The sequence below is a fragment of the Gobio gobio genome, assembly GCF_949357685.1.
Source record: "Gobio gobio genome assembly, chromosome: 12".
NCBI lineage: Eukaryota > Metazoa > Chordata > Actinopteri > Cypriniformes > Gobionidae > Gobio > Gobio gobio.
Genome location: NC_137105.1, coordinates 57,068,801 through 57,095,996, shown reverse-complemented (window position 1 = coordinate 57,095,996; position 27,196 = coordinate 57,068,801). Strand labels below are relative to the sequence as shown.

Genomic DNA, 27,196 nt, shown 5'->3' with positions numbered 1-27,196 from the left:
CATTAAGAATATCTCTATAGATTGTTGCAACACCGCCGCCACGACCAATCAGACGGGGCTCATGCTTATAACAGTATCCTGGCGGAGTAGACTCATTAAGACCGAAATAATCATCTGGCTTAAGCCAGGTTTCAGTAAGGCAAAGTACATCGAAACTATTATCTGTGACCATTTCATTTACAATAACCGCCTTAGGTGTGAGCGATCTAATGTTTAGAAGACCTAGTTTTAGAAATTGTTTTTGTTCACTAATATTGAGATTTTCTGGTTTAATCACAATTAGATTTTTCCTAGATCCTACAGTAGATTTAATGTTTGACCTCACTAAACGAGGAATAGACACAGTTTCTATATAATGTTCTACATTGGTACTTATGTCAGTTAGGTTAGGACAGCAAATACTGTGATTTGGACTTTGACTTACTAGTCATATGGTGTGTAACGCCCTGGAGATGTTGTCCGACAGAAGAGCCGCTCCGATTCTGCTGGGGTGAAGGCCATCAGGACGGAAGAGCCTAGGTCGCTCCCAAAACAGATTCCAATTATTTACAACGAGCAGCTTCTGTTCATTACACCATGACATTAACCATTCATTTAGAGCAAATAATCTACTGAACTTTTCATGTCCCAGTCGGTACGTGGGAAGCGGTCCAGACACGATAATCGTTGCTTCAGGCGATGTTCTGCGCACCGTCTCGATCAGGCTCCTGTAGTCCTTCTTCAGAACCTCCGTCTGCCGCAGCCTGGTGTCGTTCGTTCCCGCGTGCAGCACGACAGCTCCGATGCGCTCGTCACCGTTCGGGAACCTGCGCAGCGACATCGAGAACACGAGCACCAGGAAAGCAGTGAGTGATAACCTTGCCTTTACCTGAGGTAGCGTGGACATGTCGGACGATGGAAGTACCGATGACCACAGCGTCGCGTTCCGTCTCGCGAAGAGGGGAGAAGCGGTTCCGGGTGGAGATCTCGAAGACCGGGAGGGGCGGAGAGGTCCTCGCTCTGGTCCTGGCTCACGTCTTCCGCTGTGGAAACACCCAGGGTCCATGGTGCTGTGTCGGTGCCGGAGTGAGCGAAGCCAGGGATGATGATCGCGTCCTGGGTGCTTGGGTCCTGTGCAGAGAAACACGCGGAGGAGACGAGGTCGGAGTCAAAATGTTACTATCCACTGACTTGAGAGCATCGGCGCGCGATGTTTCAAGCGCTGTTCGTCGCTCTCTCAGCACGGCTTGTCTGTCTAGAAGGCCGCGAATCTGCTTCTCCAACGACTCCAACTCCAACTGCACCGAATGCAGCTCGAACGTGTCCTCACCTGCACTCAAAGGTAACATTAGACACACATCCGAGTTATTCGCCATTGTAGCAGATGTGCTACGATGGTGAATTGTAGGTTTCAGTGGTTACCGGGTGTAAATAAGTTACCACGCGTGCAATGCTAGCGGGCTACGGCTAGTAGCGGAAGTTCGGATATAAGTAGCGATATCAAAGCAATCCGATTGTTTTTTATAGAGAATCGTATCGGAGATATGTTCACACGCTGTAAACAATAGAAAGTATTCGTTTGTAAGCGAGTGTTAAGAAGAAAATCAAGGATTATGAATCAATGCGACGGAGCTCCAACACAACAACGCGCTCACAGCTAGTGTTCAGTCCATTAATGAAATTATGACCAAATACATTTGTCGACGACCTTTCTGCATGTGTGTGTGTGTGTGTGTGTGTGTGTGGAGGAAGTGTGCGCTTTCTGTAATGTGACATCATCTGTAATCTCGCAGATCCTGGCAGACGCTCACGTTTGACAAACAGGCGGCGGCGTTCATTCGGATCGTGGGAACACACAACACAGCCAATGAGGTGAGAGCGTCCAGCTGAACCCTGACCTGCAGAATCAGAGCCCTGAGCTGACCTGAGCTCTTCCCATGATCCCGCAGGTGTTTCACTGTGTGCACTTCGAGTGTCCCGCACAGCTGGAGTTAGGCCCGGGACACCAGCCCTCCTGACCAGCAGTGGGTGGCTCCCAGTTGGCGGCTCCTGACCATCAGTGGGCGGCTCCCAGTGGGCGGCTCCTGACCAGCAGTGGGCGGCTCCCAGTGGGCGGCTCCCAGTGGGCGGCTCCTGACCAGAAGTGGGCGGCTCCTGACCAGCAGTGGGCGGCTCCCAGTGGGCGGCTCCCAGTGGGCGGCTCCTGACCAGAAGTGGGCGGCTCCTCAATAAGCTATCGCATAGTATTTCATCTGTGTTTTATTGTCTGATTTGTTCATTTTAAGTGTTATTTATTGGTAGATAATTTTCTTGATATTGTAAACGTCAGTTGATCTGAAGTATTTATTGAAGGGATGTTTTCTGCTGTAATATATTCTGTGTTGGCGCTGAGGGACCGAAACACTTATTCTGTTGAGTTTTAATGATTCATCCAAACGTATTAAATGCACATTGTATTTGATCCTTATTGAAACAAAGAATAATTGATATTTTACTCTGAGTGTTGTATTTCTAGACTTCCCTTCCACTTTTGTACGTGTGTGATTATGGCCCTACAGAGAGTCTGATAGTTCGTCTGAAGCTCTCTGAACTCCAGTAGTCTTCCAGTGTGACTGTGTTTGATCTGGATTGGATGTGGGTCGTGACTGTGTTTGATCTGGATTGGATGTGGGTCGTGACTGTGTTTGATCTGGATTGGATGTGGGTCGTGACTGTGTTTGATCTGGATTGGATGTGGGTCATGACTGTGTTTGATCTGGATTGGATGTGGGTCATGACTGTGTTTGATCTGGATTGGATGTGGGTCATGACTGTGTTTGATCTGGATTGGATGTGGGTCGTGACTGTGTTTGATCTGGGTTGGATGTGGGTCATGACTGTGTTTGATCTGGATTGGATGTGGGTCGTGACTGTGTTTGATCTGGATTGGATGTGGGTTGTGACTGTGTTTGATCTGGATTGGATGTGGGTCGTGACTGTGTTTGATCTGGATTGATTGGATGTGGGTCATGACTGTGTTTGATCTGGATTGATTGGATGTGGGTCATGACTGTGTTTGATCTGGATTGGATGTGGGTCATGACTGTGTTTGATCTGGGTTGGATGTGGGTCATGACTGTGTTTGATCTGGATTGGATGTGGGTCATGACTGTGTTTGATCTGGATTGGATGTGGGTCATGACTGTGTTTGATCTGGATTGGATGTGGGTCATGACTGTGTTTGATCTGGATTGGATGTGGGTCGTGACTGTGTTTGATCTGGGTTGGATGTGGGTCATGACTGTGTTTGATCTGGATTGGATGTGGGTCGTGACTGTGTTTGATCTGGATTGGATGTGGGTCGTGACTGTGTTTGATCTGGGTTGGATGTGGGTCATGACTGTGTTTGATCTGGATTGGATGTGGGTCATGACCGTGTTTGATCTGGATTGATTGGATGTGGGTCATGACCGTGTTTGATCTGGATTGGATGTGGGTCATGACTGTGTTTGATCTGGATTGGATGTGGGTCATGACTGTGTTTGATCTGGATTGATTGGATGTGGGTCATGACTGTGTTTGATCTGGATTGGATGTGGGTCATGACTGTGTTTGATCTGGATTGATTGGATGTGGGTCATGACTGTGTTTGATCTGGATTGGATGTGGGTCATGACTGTGCTTGATCTGGATTGGATGTGGGTCGTGACTGTGTTTGATCTGGATTGGATGTGGGTCATGACTGTGTTTGATCTGGATTGGATGTGGGTCATGACTGTGTTTGATCTGGATTGGATGCGGGTCATGACTGTGTTTGATCTGGATTGGATGTGGGTCATGACTGTGCTTGATCTGGATTGATTGGATGTGGGTCATGACTGTGTTTGATCTGGATTGATTGGATGTGGGTCGTGACTGTGTTTGATCTGGATTGATTGGATGTGGGTCATGACTGTGTTTGATCTGGATTGATTGGATGTGGGTCATGACTGTGTTTGATCTGGATTGATTGGATGTGGGTCGTGACTGTGTTTGATCTGGATTGGATGTGGGTCATGACTGTGTTTGATCTGGATTGGATGTGGGTCATGACTGTGTTTGATCTGGATTGGATGTGGGTCATGACTGTGTTTGATCTGGATTGGATGCGGGTCATGACTGTGTTTGATCTGGATTGGATGTGGGTCGTGACTGTGTTTGATCTGGGTTGGATGTGGGTCATGACTGTGTTTGATCTGGATTGATTGGATGTGGGTCGTGACTGTGTTTGATCTGGATTGGATGTGGGTCATGACTGTGTTTGATCTGGATTGGATGTGGGTCATGACTGTGTTTGATCTGGATTGGATGTGGGTCATGACTGTGTTTGATCTGGATTGGATGTGGGTCATGACTGTGTTTGATCTGGATTGGATGTGGGTCATGACTGTGTTTGATCTGGATTGGATGTGGGTCATGACTGTGTTTGATCTGGATTGGATGTGGGTCATGACTGTTTGATCTGGATTGATTGGATGTGGGTCATGACCGTGTTTGATCTGGATTGATTGGATGTGGGTCATGACTGTGTTTGATCTGGATTGATTGGATGTGGGTCATGACTGTGTTTGATCTGGATTGATTGGATGTGGGTCATGACTGTGTTTGATCTGGATTGGATGTGGGTCATGACTGTGTTTGATCTGGATTGGATGTGGGTCATGACTGTGTTTGATCTGGTTTGGATGCGGGTCATGACTGTGTTTGATCTGGTTTGGATGCGGGTCATGACTGTGTTTGATCTGGATTGGATGTGGGTCATGACTGTGCTTGATCTGGATTGGATGTGGGTCGTGACTGTGTTCGATCTGGATTGGATGTGGGTCATGACTGTGTTTGATCTGGTTTGGATGTGGGTCGTGACTGTGTTTGATCTGGATTGGATGTGGGTCATGACTGTGTTTGATCTGGATTGGATGTGGGTCGTGACTGTGTTTGATCTGGATTGGATGTGGGTCATGACTGTGTTTGATCTGGATTGATTGGATGTGGGTCATGACTGTGTTTGATCTGGATTGAATGCGGGTCATGACTGTGTTTGATCTGGATTGGATGTGGGTCATGACTGTGTTTGATCTGGATTGGATGTGGGTCATGACTGTGTTTGATCTGGATTGGATGTGGGTCATGACTGTGTTTGATCTGGATTGATTGGATGTGGGTCATGACTGTGTTTGATCTGGATTGGATGTGGGTCATGACTGTGTTTGATCTGGATTGGATGTGGGTCGTGACTGTGTTTGATCTGGGTTGGATGTGGGTCGTGACTGTGTTTGATCTGGATTGGATGTGGGTCGTGACTGTGTTTGATCTGGATTGGATGTGGGTCATGACTGTGTTTGATCTGGATTGATTGGATGTGGGTCGTGACTGTGTTTGATCTGGATTGGATGTGGGTCATGACTGTGTTTGATCTGGATTGGATGTGGGTCGTGACTGTGTTTGATCTGGATTGGATGTGGGTCATGACTGTTTGATCTGGATTGGATGTGGGTCATGACTGTGTTTGATCTGGATTGGATGTGGGTCATGACTGTGTTTGATCTGGATTGGATGTGGGTCATGACTGTGCTTGATCTGGATTGGATGTGGGTCATGACTGTGTTTGATCTGGATTGGATGTGGGTCATGACTGTGTTTGATCTGGATTGATTGGATGTGGGTCATGACTGTGTTTGATCTGGATTGGATGTGGGTCGTGACTGTGTTTGATCTGGATTGGATGTGGGTCATGACTGTGTTTGATCTGGATTGGATGTGGGTCATGACTGTGTTTGATCTGGATTGATTGGATGTGGGTCATGACTGTGTTTGATCTGGATTGATTGGATGTGGGTCGTGACCGTGTTTGATCTGGATTGGATGTGGGTCATGACCGTGTTTGATCTGGATTGGATGTGGGTCGTGACTGTGTTTGATCTGGATTGGATGTGGGTCATGACTGTGTTTGATCTGGATTGGATGTGGGTCGTGACTGTGTTTGATCTGGATTGGATGTGGGTCATGACTGTGTTTGATCTGGATTGGATGTGGGTCGTGACTGTGTTTGATCTGGATTGGATGTGGGTCATGACTGTGTTTGATCTGGATTGGATGTGGGTCATGACTGTGTTTGATCTGGATTGGATGTGGGTCATGACTGTGCTTGATCTGGATTGGATGTGGGTCATGACTGTGTTTGATCTGGATTGGATGTGGGTCATGACTGTGTTTGATCTGGATTGATTGGATGTGGGTCGTGACCGTGTTTGATCTGGATTGGATGTGGGTCATGACCGTGTTTGATCTGGATTGGATGTGGGTCATGACTGTGTTTGATCTGGATTGGATGTGGGTCATGACTGTGTTTGATCTGGATTGGATGTGGGTCATGACTGTGTTTGATCTGGATTGGATGTGGGTCATGACTGTGTTTGATCTGGATTGGATGTGGGTCATGACTGTGCTTGATCTGGATTGGATGTGGGTCATGACTGTGTTTGATCTGGATTGGATGTGGGTCATGTCTGTGTTTGATCTGGATTGGATGTGGGTCATGACTGTGTTTGATCTGGATTGGATGTGGGTCATGTCTGTGTTTGATCTGGATTGGATGTGGGTCATGACTGTGTTTGATCTGGATTGGATGTGGGTCATGACTGTGTTTGATCTGGATTGGATGTGGGTCATGACTGTGTTTGATCTGGATTGGATGTGGGTCATGACTGTGCTTGATCTGGATTGGATGTGGGTCATGACTGTGTTTGATCTGGATTGGATGTGGGTCGTGACTGTGTTTGATCTGGATTGGATGTGGGTCATGACTGTGCTTGATCTGGATTGGATGTGGGTCATGACTGTGTTTGATCTGGATTGGATGTGGGTCTTGACTGTGTTTGATCTGGATTGGATGTGGGTCTTGACTGTGTTTGATCTGGTTTGGATGCGGGTCATGACTGTGTTTGATCTGGATTGGATGTGGGTCATGACTGTGTTTGATCTGGATTGGATGTGGGTCATGACTGTGTTTGATCTGGATTGGATGTGGGTCATGACTGTGTTTGATCTGGATTGGATGTGGGTCATGACTGTGCTTGATCTGGATTGGATGTGGGTCATGACTGTGTTTGATCTGGATTGGATGTGGGTCATGACTGTGTTTGATCTGGATTGGATGTGGGTCATGACTGTGCTTGATCTGGATTGGATGTGGGTCATGACTGTGTTTGATCTGGATTGGATGTGGGTCGTGACTGTGTTTGATCTGGATTGGATGTGGGTCGTGACTGTGTTTGATCTGGATTGGATGTGGGTCATGACTGTGTTTGATCTGGATTGGATGTGGGTCGTGACTGTGTTTGATCTGGATTGGATGTGGGTCATGACTGTGTTTGATCTGGATTGGATGTGGGTCGTGACTGTACAGACACTACAGGTGCACATTTTGTACGGCTGTAAATAGACGTGTCATTTTGAAGCGGTGCACATTTCTCTTGTTTGTATCTGCTGAACTCACTCATCAATAAAGTGTTGATTTCCAATAAATGCATATTAATGAGTTATGTTTTGAATTTAGCGTGTAACCGGCAACACTCTAGTCATGCATCTACACTGAAGACTTTAGGGCCGATTCACTGAGAATGAGGGACTATTCACACCTGGACATCTGGATAGAGCAGTGCTTCCCAACCTGAGGTCCACAGGGGGGGTCAAATGTCGCAAGGGGGCGTGGTTCTTTAGGTCAAATATGGATGCAAAAAACCCTTTCATAGGTGGTTTCTGTGATTGGTCCAAACGCTCTGCCACTGATCAGAACGAGCGTATAAAAACCTTGAGACATAATCTCAACTTGCCTTTCGCAAAAAGCCGATAACTCGAACCACATTCCAGATGAAACTGTGAAAGTGTAAATGATCTAGTTGTTGATACCACATATTTAAATTTTACTTCTCCAAAATGGTAAATAATAGACACACACTATATTGCCAAAAGTATTGAGCCGCCCCTCCACATCCCTGAGTTCAGGTGTTCAACCCCTTCATGGCCACAGGTGTATAACTCCAGCTCTAGACCTGCAGACGCTTCTACACACATTAGTGAGAGAATGGGCCGCTCTCAGGAGCGTGTGTGTGTGTGTGTTCGCTTCTACACACATTAGTGAGAGAATGGGCCGCTCTCAGGAGCGTGTGTGTGTGTGTGTGTGTGTGTTCGCTTCTACACACATTAGTGAGAGAATGGGCCGCTTTCAGGAGCGTGTGTGTGTGTGTGTGTGTGTGTGTGTGTTCGCTTCTACACACATTAGTGAGAGAATGGGCCGCTCTCAGGAGCGTGTGTGTGTGTGTGTGTGTGTGTGTGTGTGTGTGTGTGTGTGTGTGTGTGTGTGTTCGCTTCTACACACATTAGTGAGAGAATGGGCCGCTCTCAGGAGCTCAGAGAACTCACAAATGTGCTTCTAGAAGAATGGTCAAAACTTCCCATAAACACACTCCTAACCTTCTGAAAGCCTTCCCAGAAGAGCTGAAGCTGCAAAGGGTGAGCCGAAATCTGACGAAGAGGATGTGTGGATGCGTTAAAATCTGACAGAGGTTTAATGAAGCTGTGTGAGAGTTTAGCACATTTGACTTATTAATTGGCCGTTAAAGTTCTATATGGGACTATACACTCAGAGCCTATTGCACCATCAGGCCAAGTCTCGGCTTGATTTCTTGGCGTTAACAGAGTTAAAGAAAGATTGGTACAGTAAAATTGAAGTACACTAGATAGTTAATGTGCTCAAACACACCAGTGTGCTCATCTTTTCCTGTAACATCAGACAACAATCACGTTACCTCTGATTAACGTTGCTTAAACACACATGTATACATTAGTATACGCACGTCCACATCTCGGTAGTCCTCGTCTACTCTTTTTTTGAATAGTAAGGTTTCGGACTCTATTCGCTCGCCTACTGCTTTTTGCATACTATATATACAGTTTGGAACGCAGCCGCACCCTTTAAGACACGCCCTTCGTGATCTTAAACACGCCCTTCTTGGTCTAAAACATGCCCGTTATGGTCTAAAACATGCCCTTTATGGTCTAAGACACGCCTTTTATGGTCTAAAACTCGCCTTTTATGGTCTAAAACATGTCCTTTATGGTCTAAGACACACCTTTTATGGTCTAAAACTCGCCTTTTATGGTCTAAGATGTGCCCTTTATGGTCTTAGACACGCCCTTTATGGTCTAAAACATGCCCTTTATGGTCTAAGACGTGCCCTTTATGGTCTTAGACATGCCTTTTATGGTCTAAAACACGCCCTTTATGTCTTAGACACGCCCTTTATGGTCTTAGACACGCCCTTTATGGTCTAAAACATGCCTTTTATGGTCTAAAACATGCCCTTTATGGTCTAAGACACGCCTTTTATGGTCTAAAACATGCCCTTTATGGTCTAAGACATGCCCTTTATAGTCTTAGACACGCCTTTTATGGTCTAAAACACGCCCTTTATGTCTTAGACACACCTTTTATGGTCTAAAACATGCCCTTTATGGTCTAAAACACGCCCTTTATGTCTTAGACACGCCCTTTATGGTCTTAGACACGCCTTTTATGGTCTAAAACATGCCCTTTATGTCTTAGACACGCCTTTTATGGTCTAAAACACGCCCTTTATGGTCTTAGACACACCTTTTATGGTCTAAAACACGCCCTTTATGTCTTAGACGTGCCCTTTATGATCTAAAACACGCCCTTTATGGTCTTAAACACGCCCTTTATGATCTAAAACACGCCCTTTATGGTCTTAAACACGCCCTTTATGATCTAAGACGTGCCTTTTATGGTCTAAAACATGCCCTTTATGGTCTAAGACATGCCCTTTATAGTCTTAGACACGCCTTTATGATCTAAAACACGCCCTTTATGGTCTTAAACACGCCCTTTATGATCTAAAACACGCCCTTTATGGTCTTAAACACGCCCTTTATGGTCTAAGACACGCCTTTTATGGTCTAAAACATGCCCTTTATGGTCTAAGATATGCCCTTTATAGTCTTAGACACGCCTTTTATGGTCTAAAACACGCCCTTTATGTCTTAGACACACCTTTTATGGTCTAAAACATGCCCTTTATGGTCTAAAACACGCCCTTTATGTCTTAGACACGCCCTTTATGGTCTTAGACACGCCTTTTATGGTCTTAGACACGCCTTTTATGGTCTAAAACACGCCCTTTATGGTCTTAGACACACCTTTTATGGTCTAAAACACGCCCTTTATGTCTTAGACACGCCCTTTATGATCTAAAACACGCCCTTTATGGTCTTAAACACGCCCTTTATGATCTAAAACACGCCTTTTATGGTCTAAAACATGCCCTTTATGTCTTAGACACGCCCTTTATGGTCTTAGACACGCCTTTTATGGTCTAAAACACGCCCTTTATGGTCTTAGACACACCTTTTATGGTCTAAAACACGCCTTTTATGGTCTAAAACACGCCCTTTATGTCTTAGACACGGCCTTTATGATCTAAAACGCCCTTTATGTCTTAGACACGCCCTTTATGATCTAAGACGTGCCCTTTATGGACTTAGACACGCCCTTTATGGTCTTAGACACTCCCTTTATGGTCTTAGACACGCCCTTTATTGTCTTAGACACGCCCTTAATGGTCTTAGACACGCCTTTTATGGTCTAAAACACGCCCTTTATGGTCTTAGACACACCTTTTATGGTCTAAAACACGCCTTTTATGGTCTAAAACACGCCCTTTATGTCTTAGACACGCCCTTTATGGTCTTAGACACGCCTTTTATGGTCTAAACACGCCCTTTATGTTCTTAGACACACCTTTTATGGTCTAAAACACGCCCTTTATGTTGAATCAGGTGTGTTAGATGAGAGAGACATACAAAATGTGCAGGGCTGGGGGTCCTCCAGGACAGGTTTGAAAACCCCTGGTCTAAAACACGCCCTTTATGGTCTTAGACACACCTTTTATGGTCTAAAACACGCCCTTTATGATCTATAACACACCCTTTATGGTCTAAAACACGCCCTTTATGGTCTTAGACACACCTTTTATGGTCTAAAACACGCCCTTTATGATCTATAACACACCCTTTATGGTCTAAAACACGCCCTTTATGGTCTTAGACACACCTTTTATGGTCTAAAACACGCCCTTTATGATCTATAACACACCCTTTATGGTCTTAAACACGCCCTTTATGGTCTTAGACACGCCTTTTATGGTCTAAAACACACCCTTTATGGTCTAAGACACGCCCTTTATGGTCTAAAACTCGCCTTTTATGGTCTAAAACACGCCCTTTATGGACTAAGATGTGCCCTTTATGATCTTAGACACGCCTTTTATGGTCTAAAACACGCCCTTTATGGTCTAAGACGTGCCCTTTATGGTCTAAGACACGCCTTTTATGGTCTAAAACACACCCTTTATGGTCTTAGACACGCCCTTTATGGTCTTACACACACCTTTTATGGTCTAAAAAACACCCTTTATGTCTTAGACACAAGTGTGTCTAATGTGTGTGTGTGATGCAGATCCTGAAGCCCTCTGAGAAGAAGGCGATGTATGGAGGCCGGCCCGTCACCCGCACCGCTCCGGCCCCTAAGAAGAGGTGAGGCCTGAGACGGCGCGCACACACACACACACACACACACAACCACACACTCTCTCTGCCCTTGATTGGCTTGTTCTGTAGGCGGTTCTGTTAATACTTGATATGATCTGGCTGTGTTTTCCAGTACCTCATATATTGCTCAATCTGGACTGTGCTTCAGAGAAACATGACGTGTGTGTGTTTGATAGAGAGGGGTGTGTGTGTGTGTGTTTCCTGTACACTGGGACAGATATTTTTGTTATCTGGTAAAAGCTTCTGAAAGTATTTTGTGTTACATCTTCTTTAAGGCTTTTATCCTACAGTTTCAGTCTAACTCAAAGACGGCAAGCGTTTAGAGATGTGTGTGTTTCAAACTCTGAAGAGCCGTCCGTCTCACTGGAAACACTCCAGAGAAGACCAGGACCTCATTTATAAAACTTCATATCACGAGTGATGAACAGTGTTGGGGAAATTACTGTCAAAAATAATACATTACAATATTGTTTTACTCCCTTAAAAAGTTACTAACTGCGTTATTTTTTCTCACCTGGGCTGGGTGTTTTTATTTTTTTATAACAAAAAAAGTTATAATTTTGTGAATTTTTGTGAAAAGACCCTTCACACCAAAATTGAAATAACCGTCAGGCTGAGGTAAACACGCGTGTCCAGGAGAGGGCGCCGCTCTAACCTTCAGCGGAAGGAACGCAGAGATTTTGTTGTAAAATTTAAAAGTAATGCGTTACTTTACTACTTACTTGAAAAAGTAATTGGATTACGCCTCGCACACACACACACACACACACACACACACACACATTGCTTTACTTTAGTCAATGTGCTACGACATTATCAAAATGATTCTGACAACCTTTAATAACAATACAAACATTTCATTAATAAAACCAATAATGTTTTCTTTATTATTGTATTCATTTATAGCAAGAGTTGTACAACAGCTCAAATCATGCGTCATGAGATCAATGTGAGTCAAATAAACTGCAGAACGATGAGCTGATCCAGGACCTGATGACACCAACACTAGAGCTAGAACACGTCTTCAGGCGAGTGGAGGATATGCTGTTATTGTTATTCAGAAAATGCCATTTTTAATGTTACAATCACAAGTAGAGATTTTCAATACATTCCTGGAGACCTGAAGGTTTAGTGTTGAGCTCAATCCTAACCCTGAGTAAACCAGCCCATACCTCACAGGATATGAGGTCACAGGAAGCTGAGCCGCTCTGGTTTGGTGTGCAGCTGTGATTTACATCAACAGTATAAATTAAAAAAACTAATACAAAAATGACCATGTACAAAAAGTAAAAAAAAGAGAATTGAATAAACCAATGAAGTTAAGAGAGTTGGGGTGAGTTTCCTCTGAAATGAGTAGAACGTGTTCATTGTCCAATCATTATCATCTCTGTCCAATCATCATCTCTGTCCAATCATCATCATCTCTGTCCAATCATCATCTCTGTCCAATCATCATCTCTGTCCAATCATCATCTCTGTCCAATCATCATCATCTCTGTCCAATCATCATCATCTCTGTCCAATCATCATCTCTGTCCAATCATCATCTCTGTCCAATCATCATCATCTCTGTCCAATCATCATCATCTCTGTCCAATCATCATCTCTGTCCAATCATCATCTCTGTCCAATCATAATCATATTGTAAGGCACTTATGAAGGTACATATGTAATAAACTCTATAAACACACGGGCTGCACTGCGTTTACGATCCGCTGAGGCTGCGTCTACATTCTCCGATAGATTTGGAAACGGAGAGTCCATAGAGTTTCCCAGAAGCTCCTCATCCACACTAGAGTTTCCCAGAAGCTCCTCATCCACACTAGAGTTTCCCAGAAGCTCCTCATCCACACTAGAGTTTCCCAGAAGCTCCTCATCCACACTAGAGTTTCCCAGAAGCTCCTCATCCACACTAGAGTTTCCTCATCCACACAGACGCCAGTGAACGCCAAACCCAACCGATGTGCTTGAGTCCAGCGTCACTGAGCCGATACACACATCAGTTACTGCAGTTCCTCTGTCCAGCCTCACTCACTCCTTTGGTCTGAAACTCGTGGTTTGCGAGTGTTTCCTGTCATCCTTGCAGGACTGGGATGTGAAGTGTGCACAGTAACAGATTTTAGACTGAGTGAAAGTGAATAGCACATAACTGGCACAATAGCGGTATAAACACACACATCTATTGGTACAATATGCGTCACATGACTCGTTTTCAAACACCTCTCAGTGTGGACGGAGGGCCAAACGGAGAGAAAGGTGTGTTTTCAAACGAAGTGTATTAGTGTGGACGTGGCCTCAGAAGCGTCTGAATCGAGTAGATCACATGACCAGATTAATACTCATATGATTCGCTGATCATGTGAGCGTCCTGAGGAAACGCTGCCATACGTGTCATGGATGAGACCAGGTGATAACTCAATAACATACCTCTGTGTGTGTGTGTGTGTGTGTGTGTGTGTGTGTGTGTGTGTGTGTTTTCAGTCAAGGCCTCGCTGGCGTCTGAGACAGGCTCAAATGAACACCACTGATTTAACATCCATTAAAAAAATAGCATTTGACTGCATAGCAAACCGTCCCAGATCATGTCCATGCTGATGTGCTGGAGATGCTCCTGTAAACGGCACATTACACACACACTCCTCTAAAGCGCTCATCTGCACAACTCCTTACACTCTTTCCGGTCCGGAAGAAATGAAGACATATGGCTTTCCCTTTAAACAATCATCGAGTGACTGATTACAGTCGGATATAAAACACTGGATTATAGGAGTAAGATGCGAGTCTCTGAGGACGGTTAGGCTTCAGGGCTTCACGAGGGACGGCTCTGTGACCTTCACACCGCTTCCCTTTCAACTTCAGTACAAAAATATCAAATATCTGAAAGATGCACAGCTGAAGAGTCACATTCATGTAGAAGCCCTGTCTGACGGCCGTCCCTGCAGGATACACTCACACACACACATACACTCACACACACACTCTCTCACACACATACACACACACACACACACACACACTCTCTCACACACACACACACACACACACACTCTCACACACACACACGCGTGCGGTTCCTCAGATCACAGATTCAGGGTCTTCGGTCTTGGTCTGTGTGTGTGTGCTGTCCGGCGTGCCGCTCTTGCGCTCCAGCATGTTCTCTGTGGTCTTGTCCGCGGCCTCGGCCTCCTTCCTCTTCCTCCGCGCCTCCACCCACGGGATCACACACAGCACGGCCCCGCCGATGAGCGGAGGAATGCCCGCCAGGTAAAACGCCACATTATAGTCGCCCAGCCGGTCTCTCAGGTACCCTGGGTACAGAAACACACACAGCTCCATCAGCTCGACTCAGTGGCTCGTGTGTGCATGTGTGCGTGTGACTTCTCAGACAGGGTTAGGGTTAGGGTTAGGATCGAGACGGTGCGCAGAACATCGCCTGAAGCAACGATTATCGTGTCTGGACCGCTTCCCACGTACCGACTAGGACATGAAAAGTTCAGTAGATTATTTGCTCTAAATGAATGGTTAATGTCATGGTGTAATGAACAGAAGCTGCTCTTTGTAAATAATTGGAATCTGTTTTGGGAGCGACCTAGGCTCTTCCGTCCTGATGGCCTTCACCCCAGCAGAATCGGAGCGGCTCTTCTGTCGGACAACATCTCCAGGGCGTTACACACCATATGACTAGTAAGTCAAAGTCCAAATCACAGTATTTGCTGTCCTAACCTAACTGACATAAGTACCAATGTAGAACATTATATAGAAACTGTGTCTATTCCTCGTTTAGTGAGGTCAAACATTAAATCTAATGTAGGATCTAGGAAAAATCTAATTGTGATTAAACCAGAAAATCTCAATATTAGTGAACAAAAACAATTTCTAAAACTAGGTCTTCTAAACATTAGATCGCTCACACCTAAGGCGGTTATTGTAAATGAAATGGTCACAGATAATAGTTTCGATGTACTTTGCCTTACTGAAACCTGGCTTAAGCCAGATGATTATTTCGGTCTTAATGAGTCTACTCCGCCAGGATACTGTTATAAGCATGAGCCCCGTCTGATTGGTCGTGGCGGCGGTGTTGCAACAATCTATAGAGATATTCTTAATGTTACTCAGAAAACAGGTCACAGGTTTAATTCGTTTGAAGTACTAGTGCTAAATGTTACGCTATTAAATGTAAGAAAGAAATCTGTATTATCTCTAGCCTTGGCTACTGTGTATAGACCTCCAGGGCCCTATACTGATTTCCTAAAAGAGTTTGCAGACTTTCTCTCAGATCTATTGGTCAACGTCGATAAAGCATTAATTGTTGGAGATTTTAACATACACGTAGATAACACAAATGATGCGTTAGGGGCTGCGTTTACAGATCTATTAAACTCCTTTGGGGTCAAGCAAAACGTCACTGGTCCCACTCATCGTCTTAATCACACACTAGATTTAATTATATCACATGGAACAAACCCAACCGATATAGATATTATACCGCAAAGTGATGATGTCACTGACCATTACATGGTAACTTGCATACTGCGTACTGCTGAAATCTGTCATGTTGCACCACGTTATCGGCCAGGCAGAACAATCCTTCCAACCACTATAGATAGATTCTCAAATACCTTACCTGATCTGTCTCAGCTGCTCAGTGAACCCAAACAAACAGATGAACTAGAGGAAATGACTAGCAGTATGAGCACCATTTTCTCTAGTACATTAGAAATTGTTGCACCAATTAGATTAAAAAAGGTTAGAGAGAAAACTAAAGCACCATGGTACAACAGTGATACATGTGGTGTAGAATAAACACGACCAGACCAGAAATGCAGTGAACAACTTTTGTTTACTCTCACTCTCCAAAAACTCCACTCCACTAACTAGGCAGAACCAATCACACACGGAACAATCAGACATGTATTGTGATCACAGAACAATCTATCTTTCTTTTTTTAAACAGTGCTTTTCCACCCTCTAGTGGACACAACATTTCCCCCCCTCTCCCACCCTCCCATGCAACTCTTTACACATGAAAGGTGGCAACAAAGTCTTTCAAATGACCTGGTCGGTTTCTGGTACGCACCGGTCTTGGGAGGGAAGGGTCCTGGCATAGAGCTAAAGAGCCCGGAGACTGTGGGGCCTGTGAGATTATTGGTGGGTTAAGTGAAACAGGGGTGAAGTAAGTTGGGCTTTGAGGGTGTGCACGGCCTCCGAACATGCCGGCGTCCACACTCAGGGCTCTTCTTTCCGGAGTAATTTCCGTAGTGGGGCAGTAGTGGCCGAATACTGAGGAAGAAACTTTAAGTAGTAGCCCGTCATCCCTAGGAAAGAAGCAACCTGGGCAGGTGAGTTTGGTTCCGGGATGGACTGAATGGCCTCCACGTTAGACTGGAGTGGAGAAATGCCCTGTGCTGACAATTTGAACCCCACAAACTCGATGACGGGTACAGCAAAAAGACATTTTCCACCATTTAATGTTAGCCTGTGCTTGGCGAGTGCATCAAAGACCCTGTTGAGACGCTCATCATGAGTGTGCGTTGTGGGCCCGTGCACGACAATGTCGTCGAGGTAAATGACCACGCCTGGTATTCCCGCTAGCACAGAGGTCATGACCTTTTGGAAACAGGAAGGGGCGGAGCTAAGGCCAAATGGCATCCTGGTATAACGAAAAACTCCCTCATGTGTCACGAAAGTTGTTAGATTCCTGCTGTCGGCATGGAGAGGCACCTGCAGATAACCTTCTCTCAGGTCCAGCTTAGAAAACACTGTGGAGCCGTAGAACTGAGCGGTGAGTTCCTCCGTCGTTGGTAAAGGGTACTTATCCGGAATAACTGCCTTATTGACTTGACGCAGGTCCACTCAGATGCGCAGAGCACCAGATTTTTTAGTGGCCACCACCAGATTTGAGACCCAAGGTGATGCATCCACATGCTCAATGATGCCTGCCCCCAGCAGGCGTTTTAGTTCTGTCGACACCCCCTCCCGCAGGGCCAGGGGTATGCGGCGTAGTGGCTGAATGACCGGTGTGATGGAATGGTCGATGAGGGGCTGGTGCATAAATGAGGTGAGGCAGCCCAGTCCATCAAACAGTGTTGGTCGCTGTTGATGCCACATTGCGGTCACAGCCAGTATAGCGGACCCCTCCGTGTCCACTAGGGTGAACCCCAGTGCAGTGAACAAGTCCAGCCCCATCAAATTTGCTCCTTTGTGGGCCACTTGGAAAATGAATGAGGGCAGTGTCCTTGTACCGTAGCGAGCAGTCAGTTTAAGTGACCCCAATAGCTCGATTTTTGAATCGCCATAACCACACAGGGCTGTAGAAGGCGTGGCCAGGGGAACCGCGCTGAAGAACTGACTGTAAGTGCTTGCATTGATCAGGGACACACTGGCCCCCGTATCCAATAGCAGCGGGATGTTCACATCATTCAGGGTGACAGTGCATGATCTGAACGGCACAAGACCTGAAGTTACATTGTGGATGATGGCAGGTTGGGACTGATTGGTGCGCGTCTGTTGTCTAGTTGGGGCTGAACGACATACACTGGCAAAATGGTTTTGTTTTCCACAATTATGGCATGTCTGGCCCTGGGCTGGACAACTTTGGGCTCTAGTGATATGCGAACGAGATCCGCAATTAGCGCAGGGCTGTTGTTGATGTGATCGCCTACGTTGTTGCCGCATGAGTTGCATAACCGAGTCAGGGGCATCTGCAGCCGCTTCTGCACCGTGTTCGTGTGGCTGTTCAACTGGTGGAGTTGTTTCCATAAATGTTGAATGGCTGTAAGTCAAACTATTTTGGCTTGTGAGGGTAGCCACACATTCAGCAGCGCTTTCCACTTGAAATGCTACCGCTATTGCTCTAGATAGCGTCAGGTCATCTGGCTGTAACAGCAGGGTTTCTCTAATTTTGTTGTCATTGGTGTGTTCAATCAGCTGATCGCGGATCATTTCATCACGCAGCACTCCAAATTTGCAAGAATTCGCTAGCCCTCTCAGATTGGCCACATACTGATGCACAGACTCACCGGGAAGTTGATGGCGCCGACGAAATATGAACCGCCGTAGTAAAACACTCTGTGGAGCGGCAAAATGTTCATTTAAGGCCGTCACAGACTGTTCATACGTGGCCTCACTGCTGTCGCTGATTGTTCCGAGCACTCGCTGTCCCTCCGCACCCAGGCAGTGCTGGAGAAGTGCTTTTTTCCGTGCTGCACTCACTTCTGTGAGGCCGGCTGCGATGAGATATGTCTCAAAGGACTGCAGCCAACGAGGCCAGGGTATAGGAGGTTCACCCGGGAGAGTGAGGAAAGGCTGCGGTGGAGGTAGAGAAAAATCAGCCATCCTTGTCGCCAAAATGTGGTGTAGAATAAACACGACCAGACCAGAAATGCAGTGAACAACTTTTGTTTACTCTCACTCTCCAAAAACTCCACTCCACTAACTAGGCAGAACCAATCACACACGGAACAATCAGACATGTATTGTGATCACAGAACAATCAATCTTTCTTTTTTTAAACAGTGCTTTTCCACCCTCTAGTGGACACAACAATACACATGTTATCAAGAGAGAAACTCGTAACTTAGAGCGTAAATGGAAACAAACTAATTTAGAGGTCTTTAGAATCGCGTGGAAAGATAGTATGTCACGTTATAAAAAGGCCCTAAAAGCAGCCAGGGCTGAGCATCCCAGGGCTGGGTTTTTATTTAACACTGTGGCTAGACCATAGACTGTAAAAAAATATGGACGTAGTGTCCGTGACGTCACCCATAGGATTCTGATGAGCCGTTCTGAAGCGCAAAGTAGGGACGAGCCATCTTGGCAGCGCGTCATCACGAGTCACTCCCGGATAACAGAAAATGGGCAAAAAGGCGGAACGTGGGCGGAGCTTAAGTGACGCGATGACCAACAGACAGCAGATAAATGGCTATTCACCTGTCACTCGAAATGGCCACGCCCTTAATTATGCAGAATTTTATGGCTTTATATAATGTAAACGAATGAGTTATAAAAAAATTCACCCCCCTCACAGTTGTCATGAAGGGCAAAATGAGCCGTATAGACCAAAAGCACAATTTGTACCAGGCTGTAAACATGTTTTATTCTGCTCTAAAGTTGGCCATTTTAACATGGGGCTCAATGAGATTCTGCTCCCTTCTGGATCCTGTCCCTAGCGGCCATTCGATGAATTGCAGTTTGAGGCACTTCCGTATTGGCTTCAAGAGAAACTGCGGGAGGTTGCCGCTTGGGCTAGACTAACATATAAACAAGCATCGCCTGAGCAAAATATTCCGTTACAGTTTAGTAGTAATGATTTTATGAATTTCTTCACTGAGAAAATAGAAAGCATCAGAAACAAAATTGTAAATGTACAATCTTTAATGATGTCTTATGATTCAACCTCAAATATCGCCCGTCAAGAACTACTACACCGCTTTACAACTATAGGACAGGAAGAGCTAAATAAACTTATCATTGCATCTAAACCAACAACATGTTTATTAGATCCAATACCCACTAAACTACTGAAAGAGTTGTTACCTGTAGTGGAAGAGCCTCTTCTCAATATTATTAACTCGTCTTTATCTTTAGGTCATGTTCCAAGAATATTCAAGTTGGCAGTCATAAAACCTCTCATTAAGAAGCCACAATTAGATCATAATAACCTAGCAAATTACAGACCAATTTCAAATCTTCCATTTATGTCTAAAATACTAGAAAAAGTTGTGTCCGCTCAATTGTGCTCTTTCTTGCAAGAAAATGATATCTATGAAAAATTTCAATCAGGATTCAGGCCGCATCATAGCACAGAAACTGCACTCGTTAAAATCACAAATGATTTACTTCTAGCTTCTGACCAAGGCTGTATCTCAATACTAGTTCTACTCGATCTTAGTGCTGTGTTCGATACTATAGATCATAAAATACTCTTAGATCGACTTCAAAATTACACTGGTGTTCAGGGACAGGCATTAAACTGGTTTAGATCGTACTTATCAGGCCACTACCATTTTGTCTGTCTAAATGGGGAAAAATCAAAGATGACGTCAGTAGACTATGGGGTGCCGCAAGGATCCGTGCTAGGCCCTCTGCTATTCTCTATATATATGCTGCCACTTGGTAATATTATAAGAAAACATGGAATTAATTTCCACTGTTATGCTGATGACACTCAATTATATATTTCATCACGACCAGATGAAAACGCTAAATTATCTAAACTGACAGCGTGTGTTGAAGATATTAAATACTATATGACGTGTAATTTTCTGCTATTAAATTCAGATAAAACTGAGGTATTACTTATTGGTCCAAAAAACTGCCCACAAAAACTCTCACAATACAACTTTAACTTGGAAGGATGTCCTGTCACTTTATCCGCTACAGTAAAAGACCTGGGTGTTATATTAGACCACAACTTGTCTTTCGAAAATCATATTTCATATGTTACAAGAATGGCATTTTTCCATCTTAGAAACATTGCTAAGCTACGTAACATGCTATCTATTTCTGATGCAGAAAAGTTAGTTCATGCATTCATGACCTCGAGACTAGATTACTGTAATGCTTTATTAGCTGGTTGTCCTGCATCATCAATAAACAAGCTACAGTTAGTCCAAAACGCAGCTGCTAGAGTTCTTACTAGGTCAAGAAAATATGATCATATAACACCAATTTTATCATCTCTACACTGGTTACCTATTAAGTTCCGTATCAATTACAAAGTATTGCTACTGACCTATAAGGCCCTAAATGGTTTAGCTCCAGTGTATTTAACGGATCTTCTATCACCCTACAATCCATCGCGCTCTTTAAGATCACTAAACTCGAGGCTTCTGGTCATTCCTAGGATATCTAAGTCCACTAAAGGAGGGAGGGCATTTTCACATTTAGCTCCTAAACTCTGGAATAGTCTTCCTGATATTGTCCGAGGTTCAGACTCGCTGTCCCAGTTTAAAACTAGATTAAAGACGCATCTCTTTAGCCAAGCATTCACATTATAATTACCCTTTATACTACAGTTAAATCAGATCAAAAGCATTAATATTCTGAACAGCAGCTATGCTAATTATTTCCCATCTGCTTTTCTGTTGTTATCTCGGGACACTAGTCGTGAGGTAACTAGTTCGTCAGCTCCAGTTTGTATCAGCCTCTCATGGAGACTTCAGATGCCCCAACACCTGTGATGAGACGACTCGACGCCAGCGTTGTTATGGCCTAAATTAATACATGATTGATTAACTTTTTCTAAGATTTTGCTTTAATCTCCTCTTTCTAACATTTTTCAATGTACATTTATGAAATGCACTTTCTGTAAAGCTGCTTTGAAACAATGTGTATTGTGAAAAGCGCTATACAAATACATTTGAATTGAATTTAATTGAATTTAATTGAATTGAACGCGTCCTATAGTGAAGGAACGTGTACTATAGTGAGTGATCGTCCTATAGTGAAGGAACGTGTCCTATAGTGAGGGAACGCGTCCTTTAGTGAGGGAACGTGTCCTATAGTGAGGGAACGTGTCCTATAGTGAGGGAACGTGTCCTATAGTGAGAGAACGTGTCCTATAGTGAGGGAACGCGTCCTATAGTGAGGGAACGTGTCCTATAGTGAGGGAACGTGTCCTTTAGTGAGGGAACGTGTCCTATAGTGAGAGAACGTGTCCTATAGTGAGGGAACGTGTCCTATAGTGAGGGAACGCGTCCTATAGTGAGGGAACGTGTCCTATAGTGAGGGAACATGTCCTATAGTGAGGGAACGTGTACTATAGTGAGGGAACGTGTCCTATAGTGAGGGAACGTCCTATAGTGAGGGAACGTGTCCTATAGTGAGGGAACGTCCTATAGTGAGGGAACGTGTCCTATAGTGAGGGAACGCGTCCTATAGTGAGGGAACATGTACTATAGTGAGGGAACGTGTCCTATAGTGAGGGAACATGTACTATAGTGAGGGAACGTGTCTTATAGTGAGGGAACATGTACTATAGTGAGGGAACATGTACTATAGTGAGGGAACGTGTCCTATAGTGAGGGAACATGTACTATAGTGAGGGAACGCGTCCTATAGTGAGGGAACATGTACTATAGTGAGGGAATGTGTCCTATAGTGAGGGAATGCTCTGGGAACGTAACATTTCTAGCAGTGTACAACCTTTATAACTTTTTTTTTTGTTTCACTTTTTTAACTATATTCACATCAACAATAATCTGCAAACGGTCTTTAAAATCAAACTTTTTAAGTGCACTTACTTTTGAATTAAATCGACTCATTATTCCCGTAATGAACCTGTGTTCCTGGCTCTTTATTTGTAATGTGTGTGTGCTCAGGATGTCAGTGTGACGCAGGTCCTGCTCCAGCCAGCAGGGGGCAGGCGAGATCACACTGAGGAGTTTATTCCTCTCCATCAGGGGCGTCCAGTCCTGCTCAGAGCTCAGCCCTGACCGCCAGGAGCCGCTGGTCACATGTTTAAACAGGGCTGGACGCCCCTGATCCTGATGGATTCACAGCAGGACGCTCCACACACACACACACACACACACACGTTACCTGCGATGGGCGGCCCGACGGTCATGGGGATGGACATCATGCCCAGGAGGAAGCCGATGGCCTGGGACACATTCTGGGAGCCGACCAGCTCGAAGGCGATGGGGGCCATGATGCTGATGAAGCAGCCGTCGAACAGACCCATGAGCAGACACACGGCGATCAGCCCGCCGAACACGTGACACAGAGGAATCATCATGGACATCACGCCGATCACCATGAACGAGGACACCTGCAGGAACACAGCCACGCGTGTTTACTGAGAACCAGCAGATTTCACCGATGACGCTTCTCACACACACACATGAGCTGATTCAGAAGCAAAACGACTCTTTGAATCATCCCAAAAGACTCTCAGGGTTAGGGTTTGAATCAGAGTTTGAATTAGAGAGAGTGTGTGTGTGAGTGTGAGAGAGAGAGAGTGTGTGTGTGTGTGTGTGTGTGTGCTGAATGCGTCTCTCACCTGCAGGAACACTTTATTGACTCCGGGCACGTAGTCGGCTGCCCTGCCGAAGATGAGACGCCCCACTCCAGACGTGATGCCGATGCACATCAGCAGAACCTCTTTGTTAGCGTCCTTACCGAAGCGCTCCTCCACATGCTTCATCTGACAGTGAACACACACACACACACACACACACACACACACATCTGCATTAAAATACAACCCCAAATCAGAAAAAGTTGGGACAGTATGGAAAATGCAAATAAAAAAAAAGAGAAGTGATTTCTAAATTTACTTTGACTTGTATTTCATTGCAGACAATATGAACACAAAATATTTCATGTTTTGTCTGGTCAACTTCATGTCATTTGTAAATATGCATCCTTTCCTGTCATTCAGACCTGCAACACATTTCAAAAAAAGTTGTGACAGTAAAGCATTTACCACTTTGTAATGTTGCCATTCCTTTTCACAACACTTAAAAGACGTTCAGGGACTGAAGACACCAAGTGATGAAGTGTTTCAGGTGTAATTTTGTCCCATTCTTCCTGCAAACAAGTCTTAAGGTGGGCAACAGTTCGGGCTCTTCCACACATTCTCTATTGGAGACAGGTCGGACTGTGGCAGGCCAGTCAAGTACCCGAACCCTCTTCCTCCACAGCCAGGACTGCAGAATGTGTGCAGAATGTGCTTTTGCATTGTCTTGTTGAAATATGCATGGACGGCCCTGGAAAAGATGTCTTCTTGAAGGCAGCATATTATTCTCCAAAATCTCTATGTACTTTTCAGCATTAATGGAGCCTTCACAGAAGTGCAAGTTACCTTTGCCAAGGGCACTGACACAACCCCATACCATGACAGACCCTGGCTTTTTAGATTAGATTAGATTAGATTCAACTTTATTGTCATTACACAAGTACAAGTACAAGGCAACGAAATGCAGTTTAGGTCTAACCAGAAGTGCAATAGCAGCAAGTGCAGGATATACAATGGATGCGTAAGTGCAGGACATGGATATGTACTGAATATGTATAAATATGTATAAATAGAGAGACGTTATTACTATAAACAGAACTGAATTTACAGGTGAATATGTACAGTGAATAAATATACAGATGGCTATTACTATAAACAGAATCTACAGGTGAATATGTACTATGAATACAATATACAGATGGCTATTACTATAAACAGAATTTACAGGTGAATATGTACTATGAATACAATATACAGATGGCTATTACTATAAACAGAATTTTACAGATAGAGGTATACAATAATATGCTAGGCTAATATGAGGAATAGCAGTGGATTAGGGTAGTGCAATAAATTATGGACAGAGCTATCCGAAAAAAAAAAAAAAAAAAAAAAGTGGAACGTGCAGTGGAAAGTGGTTGCATATTACAGTTAGAAGTACAGTGCAAAATGCAAATGTAAACATTGGTACTATAAATACAGTCGGCAGTGCAAATGAGCATAATCCAGTTAAGATATGGCAGTGTAAGATGCATATGTAAACAGTTGTTACTGTGATAAACAGTCGGTAGTGCAAATAACAAAGTGAAGGCGGATGTGAGGTAGGAGAGTTATCAGTTTATGAGGGAAGTGGATCAGCGGGGTTTGAGTTCAGTAAAGAGACAGCTCTGGGGAAAAAACTGTTCTTTAGTCTGCTGGTCCTGGTCCGGTGGATCCTGAAACGCCTGCCGGAGGGCAGGAGAGAAAACAGTCTGTGGGCTGGGTGAGAGGAGTCCTTGAGGATGCTGGAGCTCGATGCAGACAGCGTTTCCTCTGGATGTGCTCGATGGCAGGTAGTGGAGTCCCTGTGATGCGCTGGGCAGTTTTCACCACCCGCTGCAGTGCCTTGCGCTCCGCAACAGAGCAGCTCCCATACCATACTGCCACACAGTTGGTCAGGATGCTTTCTATTGCGCAGCGATAGAAGTTCACCAGGATAGCCGAGGAGAGCTGATTCTTCCTCAGTGTCCTCAGGAAGAAGAGGCGCTGGTGAGCCTTCTTGACCGGGCTGGAGGTGTTGGTCGTCCACGACATGTCCGCCGAGATGTGGATCCCCAGGAACTTGAAACTGGAGACACGTTCAACAGCCATTCCATTGATGTGGATGGTGTCGTGTGTGCCTCTTGACTCCTTCCTGAAGTCCAAGATGAGCTCCTTCGTTTTGGTGGTGTTGAGGAGCAGGTTATTATCAGCGCACCATGTGGCCAGGTGCTGGATCTCCTCCCTATAGGCAGTCTCATCGTTGTTGCTGATGAGACCAATCACCGTAGTGTCGTCCGCAAACTTGACGATAGAATTAGATCCATACACAGGCTTGCAGTCGGCGGTGAAGAGGGAGTAGAGAAACGGACTTAGCACACAGCCCTGTGGTACGCCAGTGTTGAGTGTGATGGATGTGGAGCAGGTGAATCCTGAACGAACATTCTGGGGTCTGTCAGTTAGGAAGTCCAAAATCCAGTTACACATTGAAGTGTTGATGCCCAGGTCTCCAAGTTTGGCTATTAACTTGGATGGGATGACAGTGTTGAATGCTGAGCTGAAGTCAACAAACAGCATGCGTGCATACGTGTTCTTATGGTCCAGGTGGGTGAGCACAGAGTGCAGTGCCATGGAAACGGCATCCTCTGTGCTCCTATTGCTGCGGTAGGCAAACTGGTGTGAGTCCAATGTGGATGGTAGAGTCTTTTAGGTGTTCCAGGACCAGCCGCTCAAAGCACTTCATGACGATGGGTGTGAGTGCTACAGGGCGGTAGTCATTAGGGCACCTCGGGTTAGAGTGTTTTGGCACTGGCACAATGGAAGTGCGTTTAAAGCATGAAGGTACAGCTGCTTGGGCAAGAGACAGGTTGAAAATGTCTGTAAAAACCCCAGCGAGCTGCTCCGCACATGCCCTGAGAACACGACCAGGGATGTTGTCTGGTCCAGCAGCCTTGTGCGCGCTGATCCGGCTCAGTGCCTTGCAGACATCTGTGGAGGAGAGTGTGATTGGTGGGTCAGCTGAGGGTTTGAGCTTGGTGGCAGTTTCTTTGTTGTCTCTTTCAAAACGAGCATAAAAGTAATTTAGCTCGTTCAGGAAGTTGACATCAGTGGCTGCGGGGGTGGAGTGGGGGGGTTTGTAGTCACTGGTGGCCTGGATGCCCTGCCACATGCGTCGAGGGTCAGAGTTGGAAAAGTGACCCTCTATCTTTAGCTTGTAGCAGTGCTTGGCCTTTTTGATGCCCCTCTTCAGGTTAGATCTGGATGTACTGTAGGCTTGTGCATCTCCTGATCTGAAGGCAGTGTTGCGTGACTTCAGCAGGAGTCGAACTTCCCTGTTCATCCAAGGCTTCTGATTAGGGTATGTGGTGATCTGTTTCTGGGTTGTAACACTGTCGATAGTGGTATTGATATGATCCAATACAGAGGAAGTGAATGAGTCAATGTCCGTGTGAGCGCCACTGGTGGCTTGAGAAGCAAACATACTCCAGTCTGTGTTTAGAAACCTTTCCTGGAGTGTGGAGTCAACCCCCGCAGGCCACACCTTGATGGTCTTCACTGATGGCTTCACACGGTTGATGAGGGGTGAATATTTGGGTG

At 45.1% G+C, this 27,196-nt stretch overlaps 2 protein-coding genes across 3 annotated transcripts in view; one reads left to right on the top strand and one right to left on the bottom strand.

Annotated features, from left to right (window-relative positions):
- The window catches only part of LOC307135436 (BTB/POZ domain-containing protein 9-like), a 43,887-nt gene extending 30,944 nt beyond the window's left edge, over positions 1-12,943 (top strand). The window contains exons 10-11 of one of the 2 annotated variants that reach the window (XM_079831882.1): positions 1,773-1,851; positions 1,929-4,388. In XM_079831882.1, the coding sequence (XP_079688008.1) occupies positions 1,773-1,851; positions 1,929-1,997 (148 nt within the window). In that variant the 3' untranslated portion in view covers positions 1,998-4,388. Of the gene's footprint in view, positions 1-1,772; positions 1,852-1,928; positions 4,389-12,528 lie in introns of those variants that run through there. The other variant, XM_079831883.1, reaches the window with a different exon arrangement.
- slc16a10 (solute carrier family 16 member 10) overlaps positions 12,935-27,196 on the bottom strand; it is a 44,026-nt gene continuing 29,764 nt past the window's right edge. Inside the window, exons 4-6 of the mRNA XM_079831884.1 lie at positions 23,624-23,767; positions 23,164-23,392; positions 12,935-14,930 (exon numbers count right to left, since the gene is read on the bottom strand). Of these exons, the coding sequence (XP_079688010.1) occupies positions 14,698-14,930; positions 23,164-23,392; positions 23,624-23,767 (606 nt within the window). The 3' untranslated portion in view covers positions 12,935-14,697. The remainder of the gene's footprint in view (positions 14,931-23,163; positions 23,393-23,623; positions 23,768-27,196) is intronic.